The 22,788-nt window shown below is 42.1% G+C and overlaps 1 protein-coding gene across 2 annotated transcripts; it reads left to right on the top strand.

Moving 5' to 3' along the window:
- The first annotated feature begins 294 nt into the window (after positions 1-294).
- On the top strand, positions 295-7,129 carry Edn1 (endothelin 1). 2 transcript variants are annotated; one of them, XM_076939127.1, is made up of 6 exons: positions 295-600; positions 794-858; positions 2,480-2,648; positions 4,003-4,161; positions 4,317-4,430; positions 5,835-7,129. In XM_076939127.1, the coding sequence occupies exons 2-6, from the start codon at positions 795-797 to the stop codon at positions 5,935-5,937; spliced, it is 609 nt and encodes a 202-aa protein (XP_076795242.1). In that variant the 5' UTR covers positions 295-600; position 794; the 3' UTR covers positions 5,938-7,129. The 2 variants fall into 2 exon arrangements, with proteins under 2 accessions (XP_076795242.1, XP_034366418.1); XM_034510527.2 differs by having other exon boundaries at positions 296-858.
- Positions 7,130-22,788: the final 15,659 nt, after the last annotated feature.

The raw sequence follows: 22,788 nt of genomic DNA, 5'->3' as shown, positions 1-22,788 counted from the left end.
AAGTGGGGGGGACTGTCCCCTTGTTTGATCCCGACTAAGAATCAAAAATACATAAAAGAAAAATCAAGTGAACAATGATCAGCCCCACCCCCACCCCCCACCCCACCCCCCCGCGCGCGTACAATACAATCTATTTAATTGTACTTCATACTTTTCATTCCAATGGGGTGACTTTTCTTCTGGAGAACCTCTTTATTCTTGAACTCTGGGGCTGGCAGCTAGCAAAAGGGGAAGCGGGCTGCCGCTCGGTGCAGGTTTTGCAGAGGTCTCTGTCTAGTGGGTGTTTTCTTTTTCTTAGCCCTGCCCCTGGATTGTCAGACGGCCGGCGTCTGCCTCTGAAGTTAGCCGTGATTTCCTCTAGAGCCGGGTCTTATCTCCGGCTGCACGTTGCCTGTGGGTGACTAATCACACAATAACATTGTTTAGGGCTGGAATAAAGTCGGAGCTGTTTACCCCCACTCTATAGGGGTTCAATATAAAAAGGCGGCGGAGAGCTGTCCGAGTCAGACGCGTTCCTGCACCGGCGCTGCGAGACTGACCCGGTCTGCTCCGCTGTCCTTGCGCGCTGCTTCCCGGGCTGCCCGTGACACTTTCGCTCCGGTGAGAGGGCCACTTGCTGAGGACCGCGCCGATAACCCAAAAAAAAAAAAAAAAAAAAAAAAAAAAGAAAACCAGAGGCGATCAGAACGACCAGATACCTCTTCGTTTTTGCATTGAGTTCCATTTTGCAATTGAGTTTTCTTTTGTTTTTTCTTTTTTCTTTTTTCCCCTTCTTCTTCTGATCCCTTTGCAGAATGGATTATTTTCCCGTGATCTTCTCTCTGCTGTTTGTGGCTTTCCAAGGAGCTCCAGAAACAGGTAGGCGCCACTTGTGAATCTTTTTGCTTCAGCGCAGCGCTGTTCTCGCTTGTTTTCCACTTTTCTTTTTCTTTCTTTCCTTTTTTTTTTTTTTTTTAATTACTGCAGCTGGAGAAGCAAGTGCGCTGCAAATATATCTGTGTGAAGCGAAAGAAATAAACTCCTGTTTGACTACAACTGAATATCACATAGCTTCAAAATAACGTTGTAGCAGTATTGCTGAGTAGCTACAGCCGAGACAAAGATCTATTTGAAATGCTTGTGTTTAGGGTTACACCGTGCATTTAGGAGCTTATTCAAACGCTGTCTTGATAGTGTGCTAATGTGTAAAATATTGAAACACTCCAGCTTAAAGCCAAGGAATTTTATTCAGGTCATGCAGGCACAATGAGAGCAGCGAAATCACCTGCCGATCAACCGTGCGCTGAGTAACCCCGCAGGCGGTTTCAGGGCGAAGCACATGCTTTCTTTAAAATTTGTCACTATTGACTTAAGGTTTCATTTGGCAGGTTTTTGGCATCTTCAAACAGTGCGAGCTCTATTTCAGTTGTATTCACCTGTCCTGGGAGGGGAGCTGGGATCATTCCTAGCTGATTAAGGAATTAGACAGTATGGGCCCCATCAGGTTCTTTCTCCTCCCATCCTGTTTTTTGAGGGTCAATGCCCTCTTTTTGTCTTTTTATGACCCTAAGCAAGGAGAAAGGACGTCAAAGGATGAAAACCCTGGAATGTGTCTGATCGTTTGAAATGAACAAAATTGGGCAGATAAACTGCACAGCCAAATAGAAAGACGTCAAATAGAGGCGATGCTGTGTTGGGCCAGAGGGAGGTGTCATGTCCCATGCAAGCTCTGCTGCCCAAAGATTCTGAATTCTGAACCCACCGAGTACTTCCCTGGGTTCCCTGAGCTGGACTTTCTCTTCCTTCAGTGGCAACTTGTCACCCACCTGAAGTGACTATTGTAAAGTTAGTTTCTCTTTGGTGTCCAGGCCTTTTTTTTTTTTTTTTTTTTTTTTTTGAAGTTTTTGCTTTCTGCCTATTATAAAAAGGCATCCATATGCCACCTAGACCACTCTGTGCCCCTACACACGCTGGAATTGGGTGTGCACCCCTAAAGAGGTTATCCTGAGTAGAGAACGTGGTTCCAAAGCTAGGAATAGGCAGTCTATCTTATTTACTGGTGGTCACCACACAGCTTAATCTATGAGAGTTGTGCTATGCTAAGTCTCAGGTATGGACTCCCTCAAAATTCCATTAGACAGTATCTACTTCAAAGCATCTTCAGAAGGCTGGGGAGTCCTTTCTCCTCTCTCTCTCTCTCTCTCTCTCTCTCTCTCTCTCTCTCTCTCTCTCTCTCTCTCTCTGTGTGTGTGTGTGTGTGTGTGTGTGTGTAATCTCCCTGCAGGTGGATAAGCCAGCCAGGGTAAGGGTGAAGTCCTGTTAAGCATAGAGAACAAAGGAAGCTCTTTCTTTCTGTTTGTGTTTCTGGCTAAAGGCAGTTTTATGCCTTGTCTGCTTCTATTTGCGCTGCTAGATCTGGCCTGAATATTAGGATGCAGGTGCTCGCTCTGGACATCTGAAGAGAGATTCATACCAACCTGACCCTCTGTTCTCTTCGCAGCTGTCTTGGGAGCAGAACTCAGCACTCAAGCTGTGAGCGAAGTGCAGAGCCCCCCTCCCAGCACATCCTGGAGACCCCGAAGGTCCAAGCGCTGCTCCTGTTCTTCCTTGATGGACAAGGAGTGTGTCTATTTCTGCCACCTGGACATCATCTGGGTCAACACTCCCGAGTGAGTCTCTAGAGGGCATTGTAACCCTAGCCATCCCTTTACTACTGGGGCTTTCTGGAGCCAGGAGCCCAGGCTGGAGAGTTTCTGTTCTGGGAAGCTTCTGGCTTTTTTTTTTCTTCTTCTAAAGACAAAAAAGTGCCTCCCAAGGGAGGTGCTGACTGAGACAGGTGCTGACTGAGACAGGTCAGCTTAGTGGTAGCCATCTAGGAGTGGGTCTTCTGAGAGGCTGGGGGTCAAGCTGCTTACTGTGGGACAGATCGAAGGGGCTGAGGGCAAGCAGGAAGGGGCTGTGCATTTGAAGACAAGAAAGGGATAGAGGAAGTAGGCAGGAGGCTCAGGATGTAGGACCAAATGGCCCAGTTCCTAGGTAGGGTAGTCTACCTGTACTTCTCAGGGAGAAACACTGACATCTATTCCAGAGGAATAGATGCAGTGGAGACTTATATAGTTCCTTTCGTTTACTTATAGAAAAAACCAAGAAACAAGATGTTGAAGTCCCTTGTGCAGGAATGAGTTGGTAGCAGGGCTAGAGTGGGCTAATGAACTTCTTGCTTCTCTCCTTTGACTTTAGAAAACTATTGTTTCAAGGCAGAGATCAGAACTGTGCCCATAGGTTTCTCTTGTACCTTCCAAGGGAACAGGGGCTGTTTTACCCTCACCTCCCCCCCAAAAAAACCTAGCACACTCATTAGACGCAATCATCAGAAAGAACAAACACTTATAATCTGTCTACAATGGCTGGCCAAGTTCCAAATCAAACCAGACCCAAACCACTGCAGACCTAATCCTTAGTAGTGTTTCTACTAAGGGAAGGACTGCATTCCTTGTTGTGGGGATTGAAATGGATTCATTGCAAGTTATCAGAGAGCATTTGGACACTAAGTCCTTCACAGTCATTCAGTTTTACCAGTCTCTAGGAGCAATGTGCCAATATGCTGGGTTCCACCAGGCAGTGCGTCTAGCATTATCACACGTGACTGAATCAGAAAATCTTGTGTTTTGGTGTTGCCAGAGTCCTTCTGTTTTCTGGCCCCGCAACCCATATGACACCAGAAAAGAAAGAGAATACAAAGCAGAAACCCAAACAGAGGTTGTAACTTGGAACAAAACTGTCTAGAAGAAGTGGAATAGTGTTAAGTATTGAAATGGAATGTCATTGAATCAGAAGAAAAGCTGGTGTTTTCCCATTTGGGGACATTCATTGAGGACCGTTGATAGGTGGACATGCCAAAGGGCTCCCACATAACTTTGCTATCATGAGCTGTCCAAATGCTCTCTGACTTGTATGCCCAAAAAAATGTGTCATTAAAGGATGATTAAGCTAATGTCTTTTCCTTCTCTCTTTCCATAATAGGCGCGTCGTCCCATATGGACTGGGAAGCCCTTCCAGGTCCAAGCGTTCCTTGAAAGACTTACTACCCACAAAGGCCATGGAGCAGGGGAATAGATGTCAGTGTGCTCACCAAAAAGACAAGAAGTGCTGGAATTTCTGCCAAGCAGGAAAAGAACTCAGGTGAGTGGAAGCCCCTTTGACTTGTCCAGCCTGCTGGCCTTTCTCCCTCTGAGACTGCCTCTGACGTTAGAGAAAGGAGCAGAGACATGGAAAGGCAAGGTGAATCTCAACATACCATCACTAAAATGCTTCCCCCACCCCGTCTGTCTTCACAGAGCCCAAAGTACCATGCAGAAAGGCTTAAAAGACTCCAAGAAGGGAAAACCCTGCTCCAAGCTGGGAAAGAAGTGTCTCTATCAGCAGCTGGTGGAAGGAAGGAAACTAAGAAGGTAAGAGGCTCATACGGACTCCCAGCCTTGCACGCCAGTGCTATGGCTCCCTAGTCCTTCCTAGTGGGAGAAAGGCTTGAGTACCGCGACAGAGTCGTCATGGTCTGTGGACTTAAAAGAGCAAAGGACTCCTGGGATACTGGGGCCTTGAGTGCAGACACCTGCCCACTGTGTCTTAGCACACGCTGTTCAGTCTCTAGATGGAGCTTCTGCACTCAGAGGCCGCTTCAGCATTTTGAGCACATTCAGTCTTTTCTCCTCTGGATCTTTTATTTTCTGCTTGCCAAGAGAAACTAAAAATCATGTCAAGGGAAAGACATTTAAAACATGTATATAGGTTACTCAAAAAGTAGCAGTTGTTCGAATGGCCAAAGGGAAAGAAAGCCATTAGGTAAGGTTGGGGAGATTTAGAAAATGCTGTTTTTCAGGTTTATTCCATTACTATTGTTGCAATATGGAAGTTTAAAGAGGCAGGCATTACTTCGCTTGCTTCCTGTGGCACAGGAGAGGGCTAGAGTAGGCAACCCCACAGGGTGGCTATAAGCAGCTTTTTGACGGTCCTTCAAAAGTCTAAATACTTTTTGAAACTGAGAAGGTGGGGGTGGTAAAGGACCCTTGTTCAGACCTGTCATAGGATCACTCCTCTCTCTAGAAGTGTCTCCAAGAATCCAGGGTCAAGGTGTTCTGTGACCAAAGTGTTCTGAGCCCAATGTAGCTGTGGGGAGGGACTGCTGAGCTGGTTACTGCTCCTGTGTGGGGACAGCCACACTTACCTTCCTTCACACCTGCCACTTTGGGTTCTCTCTCCACCAGGTCACAGTTGCTAAGGATTAATACCATTTTTGCTACTTTGTCTTCCATTAACCACTAAATTGATACTCCAGTTCCTTATGTGTTCCTACACACACACACACACACACACACACACACACACACACACACTGAAATTGCACAACTCTTTTAACTGTCACTAAGTACTTTCTCAGGTCTTCTTGTAGGCTTCCTAATTTTCTCTCCATCCACTTGTTAGCTTCCATTCCTTATTTGATTTAGAAGGTACCAGTATGCCGTGGGAGTCGGGGATGCAGAGGCAGAGGGTGGGATGCAGAGGCAGAGGGTGGGATGAACCTGCTTAAGCATAGCATTTGGTTCTTAATTCCCCGTAGACATGCTCCTAGGCTTCCTCTCCACAGCACTCAGCATAAACAACAGGGTTTATTCACACAATCGTCATAGACACTGCTTGAGGATTTATCAAAGAGCACCACATTGCCTCTAAGAACTAAGATTTAGTGTGTTGGTGCCAAATTCTAATTTTAGACATTTCTTTAGCCAAGGAGTGATTTGTTTCTCCCTCTGTGAGTGTGTGTTTAAATAACGTTTATTTTCTCTTGTCTTGTTCAGGTTGGAGGCCATCAGCAACAGCATCAAGACATCTTTTCGTCTTGCGAAGTTGAAAGCTGAGCTCTATAGAGACCAGCAGTTGACACACAACCGGGCGCATTGACTACAGAGCTCCCTGGTGTTTTGGAAGCCATCCCTTATATAGAGCGAGCCCCATGGCCAACTCTGCTCTCTCCATGCTGGCTGGGATCTTAGCAAGAACATCTGTTCGGCTTCTACGGGGTTTTTGTTCAGACTGGCAGAGGCCCAGCATCCTTGTTCCAAACATTCCAAGAAAGGTTGAGGTGTTCCCTAACCTGTCTTCGTTTGCGTCCGCTGGTAGCAAGTGCTTTTCTGCCTCTTCTTGCTGGTTGGGAATGACTGTGGACCTCTCAGAGAGCAGAGACATCATGCCGTTCTAGAGTGGCATGGTCCAGAAAGCCTGGAGATTCCATGGCAGGGCGGAGTTTCTGTAGAAAGTCCTTAGGGAGTGTTCGTGTCTGACTCAGGCGCCTGGCACATTTCAGGGAGAAACTCCAAAGTCCATGCAAAAATTTTTCTGAGGAATGCACAAATTGAAAACATACCCCAAGGACAAACACTTGCGTTTATTAAAAAAGAGAGAGAGAAAAAAGAGAGAGAGAGAGAGAGAGAGAGAGAGAGAGAGAGAGAGAGAGAGAGGAAGAAAAAAAAGACAAAGACTTTTTTTAAAAGTTGTAAAATGCAAAACTCAAAGCAACTGTTACTACTGTACATTAGGATGTGTTTCATGAATATGAGTCTACCTCACCTTTCTGCACTGTTGTACTCATTCTCACCTTTAATTATTGCCTCCCTATACTCTCTCCTCTCCGCTATCCGGGTTCCCAATCCCCTATACTGGATCCTTGCCTCACAGAAATCGAGTCAGAAGTAGCTGAAACATTTCCACGCTCATCTGCTAGCTCTGATGTATGAGAAAAAGGATGATAGAATCCAGCCCCTGCCCTTGACCTTGGGAAACACAATGGTATAGAGTTGTTTGTGAACATGTTGAAAATCTGGTTGTGCTTTTTAGCAGTAAAGATATGTTCCCGTATATATTGTAACTGGCTAATGGAAGAGGTTAGATTGAATCTTGATGTACTTATTTTTTTATAGATATTTATATTCAAACAATTTATTCCTTATATTTACCATGTTAAATATATATCTGGGCAGGCCATATTGGTCTATGTATTTTTTTTTTAAATATATTTCTGAATGAAATTGAGAACATGCTTTTTTTGCCTGTCAAGGTAATGATTTTAGAAAATAAATATTTTTTCCCTACTGTACTGGCTTGTGAATTATTTCTGAAAACCTCAAGAGGTGATCATCCTGAGGGATAATGGTGTAAGATGTCTCTCTAGGAAGGTTAAACTTAGAAAGAAAGTAGGGTGTTGGCTTGATTTAAACAGGAAACTTGATACATTCTTTTAAAAATGCTTTTCTGGCTAGTTGACCTTGAAGGTCATATGATATGAAGGAAATAGAGACTTAGAAATAAGATACGTGATACTTAATAAAATATGCATTTGTACATAAAAAACTGCTTTTGGATTGTGTCAAGAAAACACAAAATAAAAGCTTTAAGTCTTGTCTCCCCATGGAGTGCAGCCTCTGCTGCTTGTTACTTGAAGATATCCCCAGGGAGACCATTCGTTAACTTTGCTTCTCCGGCCATTAGGCAGCGTCCAACAGTTTAAGCTGATGGTGTGGTGAGAGGTGCTTTCTCCAAAGTACTGGGCTGGAGGAAGTGATGGAAAGACAATCCTCTAACACTGCAGCTATTCACGGCGCCTCACCCAGTGGCTGCTATGAGAGAAAGGCCTGCTTGCTCCACGGAGGTTGCCAGTGCCTTTTATTTGTTCAGAGTAAGTATTTTGTTTATTAAGGAACACTGAGAACTGTTCTTCTGAGCTCAGGACTGGCTGAATGCCCCAGAAGTAGAGTCACCAGGAGCTGATTTTAAGACACTACCCTCTCTCAACCAACACACACACACACACACACACACACACATAGATACATAGACACACACACACCTTTCTCTTCTCTGGCTGGCCAAAACGGTATTACAAATGGTCCTATCAGCAAAGACTCATGGGAGTTTGATGGGCTTCTAGAGTCTTCACTGCCTTTCTCTAAGAGAGGCCCAGCATTTAACAAATATTAACTCTTGATGATTACTGTCATCCTAACTGAGACATGGTATGTCTGTCATATTACAGTCTTCTGGCCTGCACGGCCAACATCCTAGGCAACCGACTGCAGTTTTTTCTCACCCCCTGTACATTATTGAAATTTTAAAGTACTGTCTAAGTAAGGCATATGGGAAAAGTGTGTGTATGACTATTTTACTTCACCTAATGAAATTACTTGCCACTGTGTGACTGGTGGTGGCTGCAGGTTGGAGTTGGGGGTGAGGGTGGGGTGGGATGGGGTGAGGATATCTTAAAGCCCTGGTCACTTCCACATGGTACTTGGCCTGAACTTGGCTACCACTTCCTATTGAGCAAACTTTTCAACCTTCTGCCTCAGGATCTCCATCGTCTATCCAGTGAGAGGGAGGAGGAGGATGGGGGTCTGGGTCGGGGATTTTCTTTCTTCTTTTTTTAAGTCTTAAGAACAAGTCCAAAGGTGAAGATGTTGAGGTGGTACCAAGAAAATGAAGACCAGAGCTTAGAAACCACAAGTGCAATGCATTTAAGAGGTAGTGAGGATGGGAGAAGCCACTGAATCAAACAGTTCAGAGAATGCTGCAACTGGGGTGATGGAGTTGCCATTTCTCATAGGTTAAACTCTTCCATCCTTTTACTCCATGATTGCTGCTGCAGTGACTCACGAGAAAACAGAAAGACATGAAGCAGGCGGTCTCTCCTCTGGGATTCACAGCAGCAGTTAAGGAAGCTGGGGACTTGGTGGACAGCTCATTCCTTTCAAGCACCCAGAGGAAATGAACTGAGCTCCTAGGATGGTCAGTCAGGCTTCCTCCTGGGTTTCCAAAAAACATGTGCTTTCTAACAGTGTGCTTACAACAGATTTCTCTCTTTACTCTTAAGGAGCCAGCAGGGCTTTAATCTCCAGGGAGGGTAGAGATTGGGATGGGGCGGGGGACAGGGGGAGGGGATTGGTGACATTTGTCAGGGATGAGGAGAGAGGATCCCACTAATGAGTACTTCCTTTTCCCCAGGGATTAGCTTCCTTGCTGTTGAAAACCATTGGTTTTAATTCCACCTGTGCTTCTCCAGATTTATATTCAGATAGAGTTCCCTTGGAAAGAGAGAGACTTGCTAACATCATATCAGAACTTTGCTGGTTTTTCTTTTTCTTTTTTTTTCTTTTTTCTGTAAAGAAAAGAAAGCAGAGATGCAGAGTAGCAAGTGAAGTGAAGTCACACAGCAAGCAGGGGCTTCTGCATCATCGCTGGCAGGCCTGAGCACCAAAGAGCCCTCTGGTATTCAGGGATGTTATTCACAGTATTAAGTTGCCACTGGCATTAGATTAGGACAAATTGTAGAGGAAGCCCCAAATGAACTCCAACTGGACTAAGTATAAAGTCTACAGATGCTGGATTGGGAGGAGGGCATGTGGTCGAGGAAAATGGTTGGACTCTGTGAAATTTCTAGAATTCGTATGCCTATGATTATTGATCAAGCAGGATAAAATATTTTCAACATTTCACAAGTCATAGACATCTACCTGTCATGTCCCTGTGTGTGCGTACATGTGTGTATACATACATACATATACGTATATATGTGTATGTGTGTGTATGCATGTATGTATGTGTGTATGTATGTATGTATGTATGTATGTGTGTGTGTGTGTATGTATGTATGTATGTATGTATGTATGCCATTGTCTTTTCCAGCATCCCTGAGTGGCATGCCAGTGTCTCAGAGTTCGCAGGAGTCAGAGGCCCATCAGCTCATAGCTGTTCCTCTCACTGTGTGTGTCCCCTTGTTTATTCTGGATCTTTTGAAAGATGTAGAAATATTACGAGGTCTCCTTTTTCTCCTTGGAAACTTTTAGCAAACTGAAGCAAACCCAAGGCACTTGTGTAGACAGAGGCTTGATAAAGCCTGGTTCTGCTTTGGGAAGAACAGTGGGGAAGGTGTCACTTTAAAAGGTGAGTCTTTCCTTCTCAGGTCAACTTAGGTCATGAAAGAGTGGAGATGTGATTTATTATTTAAATAGGATGCATTTGAGGAATATTTGACAATGCTCTGAATTCTCTGAACCTATGGGCCCTGGTGGGAAACCAGAGGCACATGATCACTGTAGATCAGGATAACTCCTGAAGCAAGTCAGAGTTTCAGAATCACCTTAGTCTCACGGAAGTGTTCTGGACTTTGGCTTAACTCTAGAATCTTTATCTGCAGATCAGGCTGAAGTGTGGACCTTTCCTAGTGCCTCTAGCTTATAACATATCAACCAACAGATGCCTACTCAATGAATTTATAAACACATACATAGGTTCTGGGTTTTGATAAAGTAATGGAAGGAGGTGACATTCTTCCAACAGATGTAGTTAGACTACAGAAGATTTAAAAGAATTTTGTATGAAAATGTTGTATACTTCCTTTTCTGGGAAGTTTGTGTGGCCCAAATTTTCTTATTGAAGTTTATCCCCTGTGGTGACTACATGACTCAGAGAATTCTTTCTACATCTGTCTATTCCAACCTGTTCTATGCATCATTCTCACAATAATAATATTTATCCAAAACTTTAGTCAGTTAACACAAAGGCAAACTAAATTTTACAATGTTTCTAGTATCTTTCGTTCTCAGATGTCTTTCATCACTATCTTCTGCATGTGTGTGTGTGTGTGTGTGTGTGTGTGTGTGTGTGTGTGTGTGAATACCACCAATTGAGACAAAAACCATAAAAGAAGGATAGGAGTGAAAGGGAAAGATGGAAATTATTGAACTTCAACAGTGGGCATGCTCAATTTAAAATTTGTACTTACAGCATCTTCAACCATATCCTACATTAGCAAGATGAATATAATAAACGCGATGTACCACCTTACAGATTTAATAAGTGTCAAGCTATGATGGACATCATTTCATCTACCTACACCCTACATCCTGCTTGCCATTCTAGGTTACTTTGAAGCTACTCCCAGTTATCACTATCATAACATCTGTAAAGCTTAGAATGTAGATATAATGACTATGATTTGCCTTCTTCAACCCTCTAAAATGTTAAAACAGTCAATCAGATGTGTGTGCCTACAACTTAGAAGGCATAGAAAATGTTTGCAAGCCAACGGAATTCATAATAATGTCCAAGGCAAATGCACATGGTGGCTAACACAATCTAGTATCAGATGCTCTTTGGAGAGTTTTGCAATTACCAGTTCAAATTTGGAAATACCCCGTGGAAGCTGGTAGTTTAATTTGTACTATTTTGTTCATGAGGACACTCCTTGAGTTTAAACTTCTTGAAATTAAGGGCCAATTGATCTAATGCCAGGCAGTTAGTAAGAGTTACACATTCAAATACTTTACTCAGTAAGTTTTTTTTTTTTCCAGAAAAAAACCCCATGAAATTACAGAAGCTACTTCAGTGTAATAAACTCCTCTGTAGTAAAAGTAAAAGTGACAGGTGGGGGAAGGAGGGACAATATTACAGGAAGAAAGATTAATTGAGAAGTGTTTTTCAGATCCACTATCTTAGCAAGATCCCTTGAAAGAGATTCAAGACTAACTAGAAGGTATGAAGGCTTCTCAACAAACTGTTTTGTCTACAGATGACTCAATAAAAAGATCGGCCTGATATGCTCACACTATTGACTCATAGGGAAGGGAAGCAGGAATCTAGATCATTAAGAGGTGACTTATCATATTAGAATTCAACCGGGATAATGAATACAATAGCACTGGAGATCTTAAAGAAACAACCAAAACAAGCAATGGAAACAAGAAACTATAAGCTCTGTAAGCGGTGCTGGTTTTCTTTTTTAAGTTATCTTGGTAAAGACCAGAGAGAATAATTAATTTAATAAAAATAATTAATTTAATAATTAAATAATTAATTTAATCAAAATGGTATTGATTGAAATTTTTGTAACTTTGTTTTTTAATAAAAAGAAGGCATTTCCAACAGAGCTTAACTATATTTGAGGATTTTTAACTTGATTTCTACCCAGCACTATAAAATATGCAAAAGTCTGTTCTTAATCAAAAGTAAAATTATTTAATACTCAAAACCTCCACTATGGTCACAAATACCTCCTCAACAGATTTAGAGTTCCCATGTGAGTAAGGGAAATGAAGCACTTAATTTACACATCAATTTGGTTGCCCTTTGGGGCTGGACACTTTGCTGAAGTATGATTAGCAATAGGTATCACTGTGGATGTTGGTCTCTGGCTTGGCCCCTAAAGACTGGTTCATTTTGCTCTAGCTAATGGCCACTGAGTGCCCTGATGGGTGAAAGACAAAGTGTACTGGGCAGTTAAGAAGATTATTTTATTTAGACAGTTACAGCAGGAATATTGACCATTAATAAAGAGTGTTTCATGAAAAGAAAGGGGACCTGGACTTTAACAATGATGGATTCACAGGGGAGCCATCTATGAGTCTTTAGGGATCCCGAGGAAGGAGAGACATGGCCTCCTCCGTTCACTGTGAAAATATAGAAAGAAATGATGGGAACAGGCTGGCCCTTTTTGGCTCGCCGGTTTTTTTAGAACACAAAAAGCAGGTGATTTCTTGAGGATTGGTGCTCAGATGAGACTCAATCCTTTTTTTATGCTCAAGATGAATATCATTCACAAGATGAATGTCATTCAGCCCTGAAACATTCTGGGCTGCTCATCAACCTCCTGAGCAGTATGAAGTAAGGAAGGTCTCTGAATAGTTTCCCAGAGAAGTGATGTTGCTCCTGCTAAACCAGTTATAGCATCTGTGTGGCAGTGATGATGGCAAACGTCAGTGTCTCAGGGTTTAGTAGCTCAGGCACCTTATGAGAAAGATGCAGCTGGGCATAAGTAATGCTGGTGTATGCCTTTAATATTAGCACTTATGAGGCAGAGGCAGGCAGAACTCTTGAGTTTGAGACCAGCCTGCATTACTGAGTGAGTTCTAGGACAGGTCAGCCAGGACTAAACAGAGAAACTCTGAGTCAGAAAACCATAGAGGAGAGGGAAGAGGAAAAGGAGGAAGAAGGGGGAAAAAAAGGAGGGGGAAGAGGAGAAAGAAAGAAAGAAAGAAAGAAAGAAAGGAAGGAGGAAGGAAGGAAAGAAAGAGGGAGAGAAAGAGAAAGAGAAAGAGAAAGAGAAAGAGAAAGAGAAAGAGAAAGAGAAAGAGAAAGAGAAAGAGAAAGTATGCAAGCTTTCATGGGAAGGAAGCATTACTATAAAGGTATATGCAAAAACAGAGTTTGGAGTCAAATACTAAGGGCAAGCAGTCCAGTGGATTCTTAGAGGTCTCTGTGTTACTGGCTTATTGGAGGTGAGAACCTGGATCCTAGAAATCACAACAAGCCTGGCTTTGAACTCCTCCCCAATATGCTAGCTAAAGAGAACCAGAAGAGTAAAGAGACAAAGACAATTTCTTCAATGTGGCCACACTGGAAAGAGGAACAAATAAAACCATTGGGTGGCTCCCGAAGTCCAGAGTACTTAGACTTACTTACTTAGGTTTGATAGAATGCAAGAGATTTGTGTCATTAAGTAGCCATGATTGAGGCGTAGTCCTGCCTCATTATTGATCACCAGTATCTCCACTCAGACTGTTCTGGATGGTCACCTGGATAACTTGTCAAAACTATGTCAAATCCCTTCCCTGAGAGGGAGCTCTCTCCTTTGGCTGGGGCTGGGGCTTCAACCATTCCCTCGACATCTGTATGGGATTTCTGGGGCAAGGGAGATTTTAATTCCCAAGGGATGATTTCTTTCTACTGTCTGACAGCCAAAGCAACTGGCACAAGTGTTTTATCTTTAGAATACCTTCTTTCTTACCAGAATAGTTCTATGCCAAGGAACTCCCTTTTCTGTTAGAACTGTAGAACTTCCAGGTGAGGTTCACCGAGCCCCAGGCTGGATGTCTTGGATTATCCGGGTCTTCGGGTTTTTTTTTTTTTTCATCTGTGTATAATTCTTCTTTCTTGCTGACCCTCTTCAAGAAGAGTCAAAGTAGACAACAATAGCGAATCCTTGAAGGGCTAGATGTAAGGTCATACATAGGGCTAAACCTTGTAGTGCCTTTTCAGGAAAAAAGGAAAAAAAAAAAAAAAAGACTGGATCTGAGGTTAGCTATGACCTGGAGTTCCCATAGGAATCTAGGAACTAGGTCAAGTGGCAGAGAGAAACATTAGAAATGCCCGTTTGAAGGATTAAGGTTAAACCTTGAAAGGAACTGGAAAGGATTGAAAGTCAGATAAGGGTTGGCAACTTGAAATCTCAACAAGATGCAATCCAGTTGACAGATAGGTACCAAACCTGGTTTTCCCACAGCAAGCCAATTAAAATTTCACTAGACAAAACAGAGTTTGCATGTTTATCGGTTGTGTGCCATTTAAAAAGAGGTCTAGAATTCTGCAGAGCATCAAGTAGAATGACAAATGGATAGCCTGGAAGAGTGTATACCCAATGATTCTGATAAGAATTCCTGAGGCCATACACTTTCAATCAAATATATATATATATATATATATATATATATATATATATGACACTATTATTAGCCTCATTAGAAAACGAGAGTGGTACTGGGCTTCAGAGGCATTTAATTAGGCATGGCAAGAGTGATAATTCAACAGGCAGACATTTTGAACTAGCTCTTCAGAAATTCTCATAAGGAATTTCAGACTGGAATATATGTGATGGAAAGGTAAGCCAAAAGCTCACTGCTAGATTGTACCTGTAGTATCTGCAAGTTTAGAAAAAAAAATTCACTCTGGATCATACGATAATATGATGCTGAGTGGGCCAAAAGGAGACCCCCATATTCGGGTGTGAGGCTGAGGGTCTAAGCTAGAAATCAGGTCTGTTTGCCAGTGAGGGCCTTGTAGTGTCATCTCCCTAAAGCAAACCCAACTTCTTTAAAAGTTTCTGGTTCTATCTGAGCAACTAAACACTCTCAAGTGTGATATCAAGACAGTGTTCTTAGTTATTACTTATATGACTACACTGTCCAGTTAGAACACGGCAACAAGAAAGACAGATCCTTACCAAACTTATGCAAAGAATTATATTGCTATGAAAATTTAAAAAAAATTACTCAAGACTTCCCCAAATCCAGAGGAGTCTCAGGCAGAGAAAGAATTACTTATGAACAGCTCATCTCAGTTATTAAATTGCTGGGACTTATAGTAGCTTAAGATCCAAAACACAGGATATTAGAATGACCACATTCCAAACAGTTCCCATAGCACGCTGTCAGCTATTCCTTCCCTAGTAATGAATTCTTGTTCCACTAAGTCCTGAGTTAGCAGCCCTGTGCACCCATCTGCTCCCCAGCCGGAGGTCTGAACACATTAACTGGGCCTATTGCTATGTCCTCAGCTTCTAACGGACACCATCAGAAGAAGCCTGGACCCAGAGTGTCTGTCTGCCACAGTCCTTTTCTATCTTGAAGATCAAGAGGTCTTGCCCAGCAGCTGATTCTCAACACCTCCCTTGGATGCATCAGAGAAAAATGACAACAATCTGGATAGGTAAAGGTGTGACCCAGCCATGGTTAATTTATTACCAGTGAGAGTAGTTGACGGCTCAATATGAGAATAATGCAGCCAACAAGAAAAGCCGGTTGTTCCCGTGGCATACAAAACAAGGCAATAAAGCTAATAAAAAAAAATTGACAAAGCAGTCTTAGACATAGTAATTTCTACTTTCAAGAAAGAACTGATATTTTTAACTTGGGAAAAAAAATTAAGCATTATTCTTGGAGGCTTGGAGAGATGACTCCACGCTCTTGTGGAGGATCTGGGTTTAGTTCCCAGCACCCACATGGTAGCTCATGCCTGTAACCCCAGTTCCAGGGAATTTGACTCTGTCTTCTGGTGTCTGATACTTTGTGGTGTATGTAATGAATCCTATGTTGAAACTGTTGGGAAAGAAAAAAAAAACCCATGCTAGGTTTGCTAGTGTATGGCAGAGTGTAAAATTTATGACCACTGAACTTGATAAACACCAACCAAATTAGAAAAGGTATTCAATTGGGGGTCTTGGTATTACTTGACTACAGGCATCATCCAGGAATCTGGCAATGTTCCCCATAGCTAAGGGAGATCTGTTGTCGAGTGCTGTCTGCAGAGACAAGGCAGAGCTGGTACTATGATGAATACTTATACACCTTGGGCAGTGGTGGTATGAAAATTTCTCTGGGAACTTTGCATATAGATAACCTACATTTTTGGAAAGATTAATGACATTTTCTCAATTCTGATTTTTTCCCAAGAGAAGCCAAGTAAGTCTCCTAACTCTCCAATGACCTTGCAAAATTTCAGAGATAGTTTTAGGTATAAAAGATGTCATTAGATGTGATCTTAAAGTCTGGTGGGATAGCTCAGCAAGTAAAAGCACTTGCCACCCAAGTCTGAAAACCAGAGTCCAATCCTCTGAACCCATGGTGGAAGGAGAGAGCAGACTTCCACACAAGTAGCCCCACATACACATACACATACACATACACATACACATACACATACACATACACATACACATACACATACACATACACATACACATACACATACACATACACACACACACACACACACACACACACACACACACATACACATACACAATAATGGTAATAATGATACTAGTACTATTACTACCACCCCTACTAATACTAATACTAATATTATATCACAAGAAGAAAATATTAAAATTGTCATAAGATGTGACACTTAATTAAGCTAAGGTGATATGTTAGCTAAAAGCAGCGCTTGACTGCCTATTTATTTACAACAACAAACGAGTTCAAATGGAAAAATCGTAGCTAATGTGATTAAAGAGTCCAGCCCCATCCGAAGAAAAACATTTCTCTTAAGTATCTGAGGATGCTGCTGTGATCTGCATGCCTGTGTTCTCAAAATAGACCCCTATGTTAGAACTCAATGATCAATATGTGGGTATGAGGCAAAAGGGCCTTTGTGGGGGGTGAGGTCATGAGGGAGTGTTCCTCTGAGAAGGGTCCAGAGAACTGTCTTCTGCCAGGACCTGTGAGCATACAGAGAGAAGGTAGAGTCTAGGAATCAGCAAGGCAGCCAGTCACCAGACAGTGGCCCATCTTCACCTTGCTCTTGGACTTCTAGCCTCTAGGACAGTGGGAAGTACACATCTGTTATTTGCAAGCCACTCAGCTTATAGGCCTTTTCTTACATCAGCACCAGTGGATGAAGGCACGATAAGCATCATACAAACTGCAGCATGCTGTTCTGGAAAGCGCATTTCTCATCCTGGCAGGTTGCACAAAAGACAAAGAAATCGCCTTTCACAAGCTTACATTAGGAGAAAAACCAATCGTCCATGGATGGGGGGAACACCACTTATTTAACACAGAGAAAACTCAAACTCTTTCTTGAAAATCTCACAAGTAAATAGGAAAAAAAAAACCCAGCCAGACTAAGAACAACAATAAAGGTTCCCACTGAGAAGTTTCTACAATATTCTATGTCCATGTAATTCCTCTATGCTATGTTTCCTTAAAATTACAGACACATATTAATAAATATTTTGTCATATCTGGAGAGCAATCTTGCATTGACTCAACTACCAGCCCAAGGCTGAATTTCTTGAAGATCTTGAAAATTGTCTTTAAGCTGATATGCAGCAAAACATAATTACCACTGAAGGTACACTGTCAGTAGGACTCAAATTAGTTAAGCATAATTTATAGTTTTTATCATTTTGAACACTAAACAAAAACAATGCTAGCTTATTTATTATGTGAATCTAGCAAGCCTATGTGTAATCAAAGTCTATATGTCTACTATATTAATTCTGAAGAGTCAGAGAAGATTTGAGAACTTTTATTAAACTAAAATTATTAAAATAGTCTAACAGACAAAATTGTACCTGAAGTATGTAAATTTGAATGCTGAAATTGTTTCTGAATTATTTTCTATGTCTGATAGTATAGGACACAAGGGTACATGACTATAATCCTAGTTTGAGGCAGGCAAGATTCTTCAAGTCAGCCTGAACTATGTTATCTCAAGAAAAACAAAACAAAATCCTCAACCCCACCTCCCATGGTATTAAAGGTCAAGAATTCTGAATTTCTGACAAACTACAGGATAGTCAATTTTTATGTAAATGCCTATTTGTCATTCAAACAATTGTAATTTGGTTCATTAATACCATGAAGTGATTAGAAAAATACCACACAATTAGAGACAACTGGCTTTCTAAATTATCTCTCCATCAAAACACATGAAAGCATTTACAAAGAAAACTCACACTTTCAATTCTAAAATTTCTGTAATTTGTCTAGTGTAAGCCCTGGAAAACAAAATTCTCCCATTGAGACATTAACATCCATGCACATGCCGGGCGGTGGTGGCGCACGCCTTTAATCCCAGCACTAAGGAGGCAGAGGCAGGCGGATTTCTGAGTTCGAGGCCAGCCTGGTCTACAGAGTGAGGTCCAGGACAGCCAGGACTACACAGAGAAACCCTGTCTCGAAAAACCAAAAAAAAAAAAAAAATCCATGCATAATCACATCAGCAACACTTATCTCTAGAGTATGATTAAGACAAAGACTCAGCAAGAAAAATGGCTTCTGAAATTCACAATAGTTTTACCCAACCCACTTGTATCTGAATGCAATAAGACTAATTCTCAACTGATTTGACCTCAAAATAGATAAAAAGAAGGGCCTTAGACCAAATTTTCTGAAAATTTACACACCTGAGACTATCAGCTATTTACAAAGCCTGTCAAATAGCAAGACCATGAAATCAAAGGAAGGTATGACCAGAAACTAGGTGATCACAACAAACCAGAGTCAAATATCTGTTGCAAGAGTCAAATCTCTGTCGTGGGACTGCTGGACTGAAGTCCCAGGGACTGGAGTTCACTTGGCATTGATGATCCCCATGCCTCTAGTAAGGAACACAGAGGGCACAGTACTCCTGTGGAGAATGAGAGCCAAGCAAACCAAGTGGGAGCACTCAGTAGATGAGCTCTCGTTCATAGTCAGAACACACACACACACACACACACACACACACACACCCCAACAAACAAAACCAGAGCAGCACAGCTACTACGGGAATGTTGGACAAGGGTGGTTAGGAGGTTAAAATCATGGCCACTGTGTTGTATTCAGACGCACCTGGTTTCAATCATTGAATTGTCATCACTGTGACATGTGTAAGCTGATTTGCTTCCTGGGTCTTTCTCTATTCATCCATAATACATAGAAGGTAATGCCTACCACATGGTGAGATAGTGAAGATTAATATTCCATATAAACTCCAGATACATCCAGGCTCCTGTACATCCTAGAAACCCTTCCCCAAATGCCCCGACCTTACTTTCAGTTTTACTTCATCTTGTGTCTTTACCTCTATCTGTATTATTACTGTTGAGTACCATTCCTAAAGTTTCAAGTATAATAGGATCACCCAGAAAGATCGCCAAACTGAAGAGTTCCAGTCCCCAGTCTCAGAAATTAAAATCCAGTAGTGATGGATCCCAGGCCTGCTCTTTTTCAGCAAACATTCACATGGCACAGACATGTGTGTCTGTTACAATTGACAATACACTAATGTCAGCCATTTCACAACTTTGCTGTAAATTTATTCTGTTTTTTTTTTATTGCTACTTTTGTGGGGGTTTTGTTATTATTTTGTTTTTCACAATTCTGCTGGTGAAATCTTATTTCTGGAGCAAGATTCTTTTCAAAAGTTTTCTTTCATGCAAGGGAGGCTTCTTTGCACTCCTCAAGGCCAAGGGCTTTGCGTCGCCACCCTCGCCTTTGCTTACTTGTCTGTATCTTGCTTGACAGTGCAGTCTTTTACAAGATGGACTGGATTATATTTCTCTGTGTTCTCAGTAGCCGGAATGCATGCTTTAAATATGTCTGTTAATTGAACTGACGATCCCTACACTGTGTTGAAAGTGGAATGCTTGGAATCTCTCCTGTCCTTGACATTAGACTCATCTACAAATATGAACTGAGAATCTTGAGAGGCCTCAGATAGAAGAGAACAAGGTTTGTCAAGCTATAGGATAAAGAGCACTTTTGTGACACACATATCTGATAACAGACTGGGCATCTTTCTGGGTTACCAGCCAGAAATAAATGGTACTAACATGCTTCCTGTTAAGAACCAGGGGGAAGGCCTGTTAATTCAGATAACCACCATAATTCCTCTTATGACTAGGCAAAAAGGTTTGTTCTATATCTGTTAAAGTACACGGTGCTCTTGAGTACAATTAAAAGCAGCCCTTTCTTCCAACATCTATTTTTCACTCCTGACATGGACACAGTATACTCCCTCCTCCTCTGTTTTTCTCTTTCTGCAGACTCGTTTAGCCATAGGCAACCATAGTCTGAAAGTACTAAGGAGGAAACCACAGACACAGATTATTCAGAAGTCTTACATTGCTTGCCATTCTGAATGTAATAAAATCTCCACTCACCTTTATCCAAAATATCCCCCCTGTACACACACTTCCCTCATGTTACTTAGTAATTATCTTGGTTATGCTGGCATACCAATGCTTGCACTCAAGAGATGCTCATGTTACTTCAAAATGGTCCTGAAGTGGAATAATGATGTCAGCAATCTGTATATGTCAAAGAGAAGCTGAAAAGGAGCAAAGTCATATTAAGTCGTGACAAATGGGGAAAATGCATGCCAGCTTTGCTCTTGCACTCCAGAGTGCAAATGCATATGGACACAGCGTACAATCCCATGCCTAGACAAAATGGAGAAGACACTAAATTACAGATTTCTGCAATACCCACAGCCTCAGGCTTCCCCCAGAAGTATGAGAATATCCTCTACCGTACACAAGAGGAGACTAAGGTGTGTTATTAGGAATGACAGTATGCTACCGTCTATGTCCAGCCACTTGACAGTCACCCACATCATGAGCAAGCAGCCTGGCATTCTGAAATCAGATAAATGACAACACACTGCTGTACCTAGGGGACAATGGTTTACAGTCCATACTTGCTACTGTCCTCAAATTAAAAGTTTGCATAAGGATTCCTCTCTAGTTACAAAGAAACAAAACCAGCCATGTGTGAGGCAGCTCTCAGTGAGTTAAAAGATCATTTAGGAACCTGTAAACACGACGAAGAGCTTTAGAACTCACTGAATCAAAGCCAAACAGATGAGCTGAGTGGTGATGGCGCACACCTTTGGTCCCAGCACTTGGGAGGCAGAGGCAGGCAGATCTCTGAGTTCAAGGCTAGCCTGGTCTACAGAGCAGGTTACAGGACAGCAAGTGCTACACAGGAAAAACTCTGTCTCAGAAAACAAAACAAAACAAAACAAAACAAAACAAAAATATCAAATGGATTCAGCAGTAGAAACTAGCTGAGTGGAAGCCAAGGAAATTCTGATCTTCTCTTGCCTGCTATAGGTGCAGGAAAAATGGATATACTAATTTTCTGGGCGTCTTTTCAGCTATATGTTATGATATATGTTCTTTTTTGTACATCATGTGTTAGGCTTCAAGAAAGGTCACCTCTAGTCTTCCCCCCCCCACACACAAACAGCTGTTATTTTTTAACTGAATAAATACTGAAGAAGAATAATTTGATGGGCTTCCAGGACTTTAGCCTGCCTCAGGGAGCTGTGTGTCTTGGTCAGGCTGGGGCCATGGAAGTTTATGTTCAGTCTGAGTTCACATCACTGCCCATGGCCTTGCTTTTCTCCTCAGGTAAAGGCCTCACCAGCCTTTTTCTTGAGCAAGGCTCCTACTGTGCTGCATGCCGGAAGCTCTCTCTAGCACCACACGGTCTTGCCTTAAATTTGTTTCCTCATACTGGTTACCTGGCTTTGTCAGGTCTTGACGCCATCCCAAAGCTGGTAAAATGAGCCAAGTGACTTCATCTCTCATGGCACACACCTTGAGGACATTTCTTGGGCAAGAGCCAACGTACTGCTTACAACCCAAGAGACATTTTTTCCCACGAGCTAACTTACCTACCTCACTTGTACCGAGGACGACTTCCTCTATGGGAAAGGAGACATCAAAGAATATGGAGCATTGTAACTATGCTTGATGAGAGGAGCGAAATGCTGTCCCCACTCGTCACCCCACCCACCTTACACTGGTGTGTCAACTCATCGCTTACTAATGCTTGGGTTTCACTCCAAGTGCTCGCTGCTTGCTCATGCCCTTGAACAAAAATATCCAGGAAAAGAAAGTATCAGGGACCTATGTGTAAACAGTTCTTCGTGGTGGCTCACGAAGTGTCTCAAGCAGCTGCTGGAACATCACCCTTGGAACTGTGGAAAGGGGAATCCCCAAGAGAAAGCTTCCTCCACATGAAGCCTGGCAGGAACCAGGACCCAAATAAGTAGCAGTTGCTGGCACATGCTTGTTGACCTGTGTGTGACTTTACAAAGAAGCAGAACATATGTTTCAGTTACTGAATCCCACTGGTCCTTCTGCTCCAGTAGTCTTGTGACTGTCACCCAGGACCTGATGAGTACATGTGGCATCTTTACTAACGATACTGAAGACTTGGACTCAGTGCACAGGAAGGAGATGAAAGCCATCCTTCAGTCAGATAGGAAGGACTTCAAGCTACTTTTGTCAAAATGGTATTGCCTTCCATTCTTCCACTGGAAGTTTTTTTTTTTTTTTAAATGTTTTCATGAATTACAGATTGTTAAAAAATAGTTTAACAAAGTAACATTTAAATAGCAAAATAATTATATATAAGCTATCTAAACCCCTCTAGTTGTGTGAAATTTGACAATTATATACATATATATGACAATTACATATATAATCTATAT

The sequence above is a fragment of the Arvicanthis niloticus genome, chromosome 8, assembly GCF_011762505.2.
Source record: "Arvicanthis niloticus isolate mArvNil1 chromosome 8, mArvNil1.pat.X, whole genome shotgun sequence".
In the NCBI taxonomy this organism is placed as follows: Eukaryota; Metazoa; Chordata; class Mammalia; order Rodentia; family Muridae; genus Arvicanthis; species Arvicanthis niloticus.
Note: the sequence above shows the minus strand (reverse complement) of the source record. Positions and strands in the feature narration are given on the sequence as shown.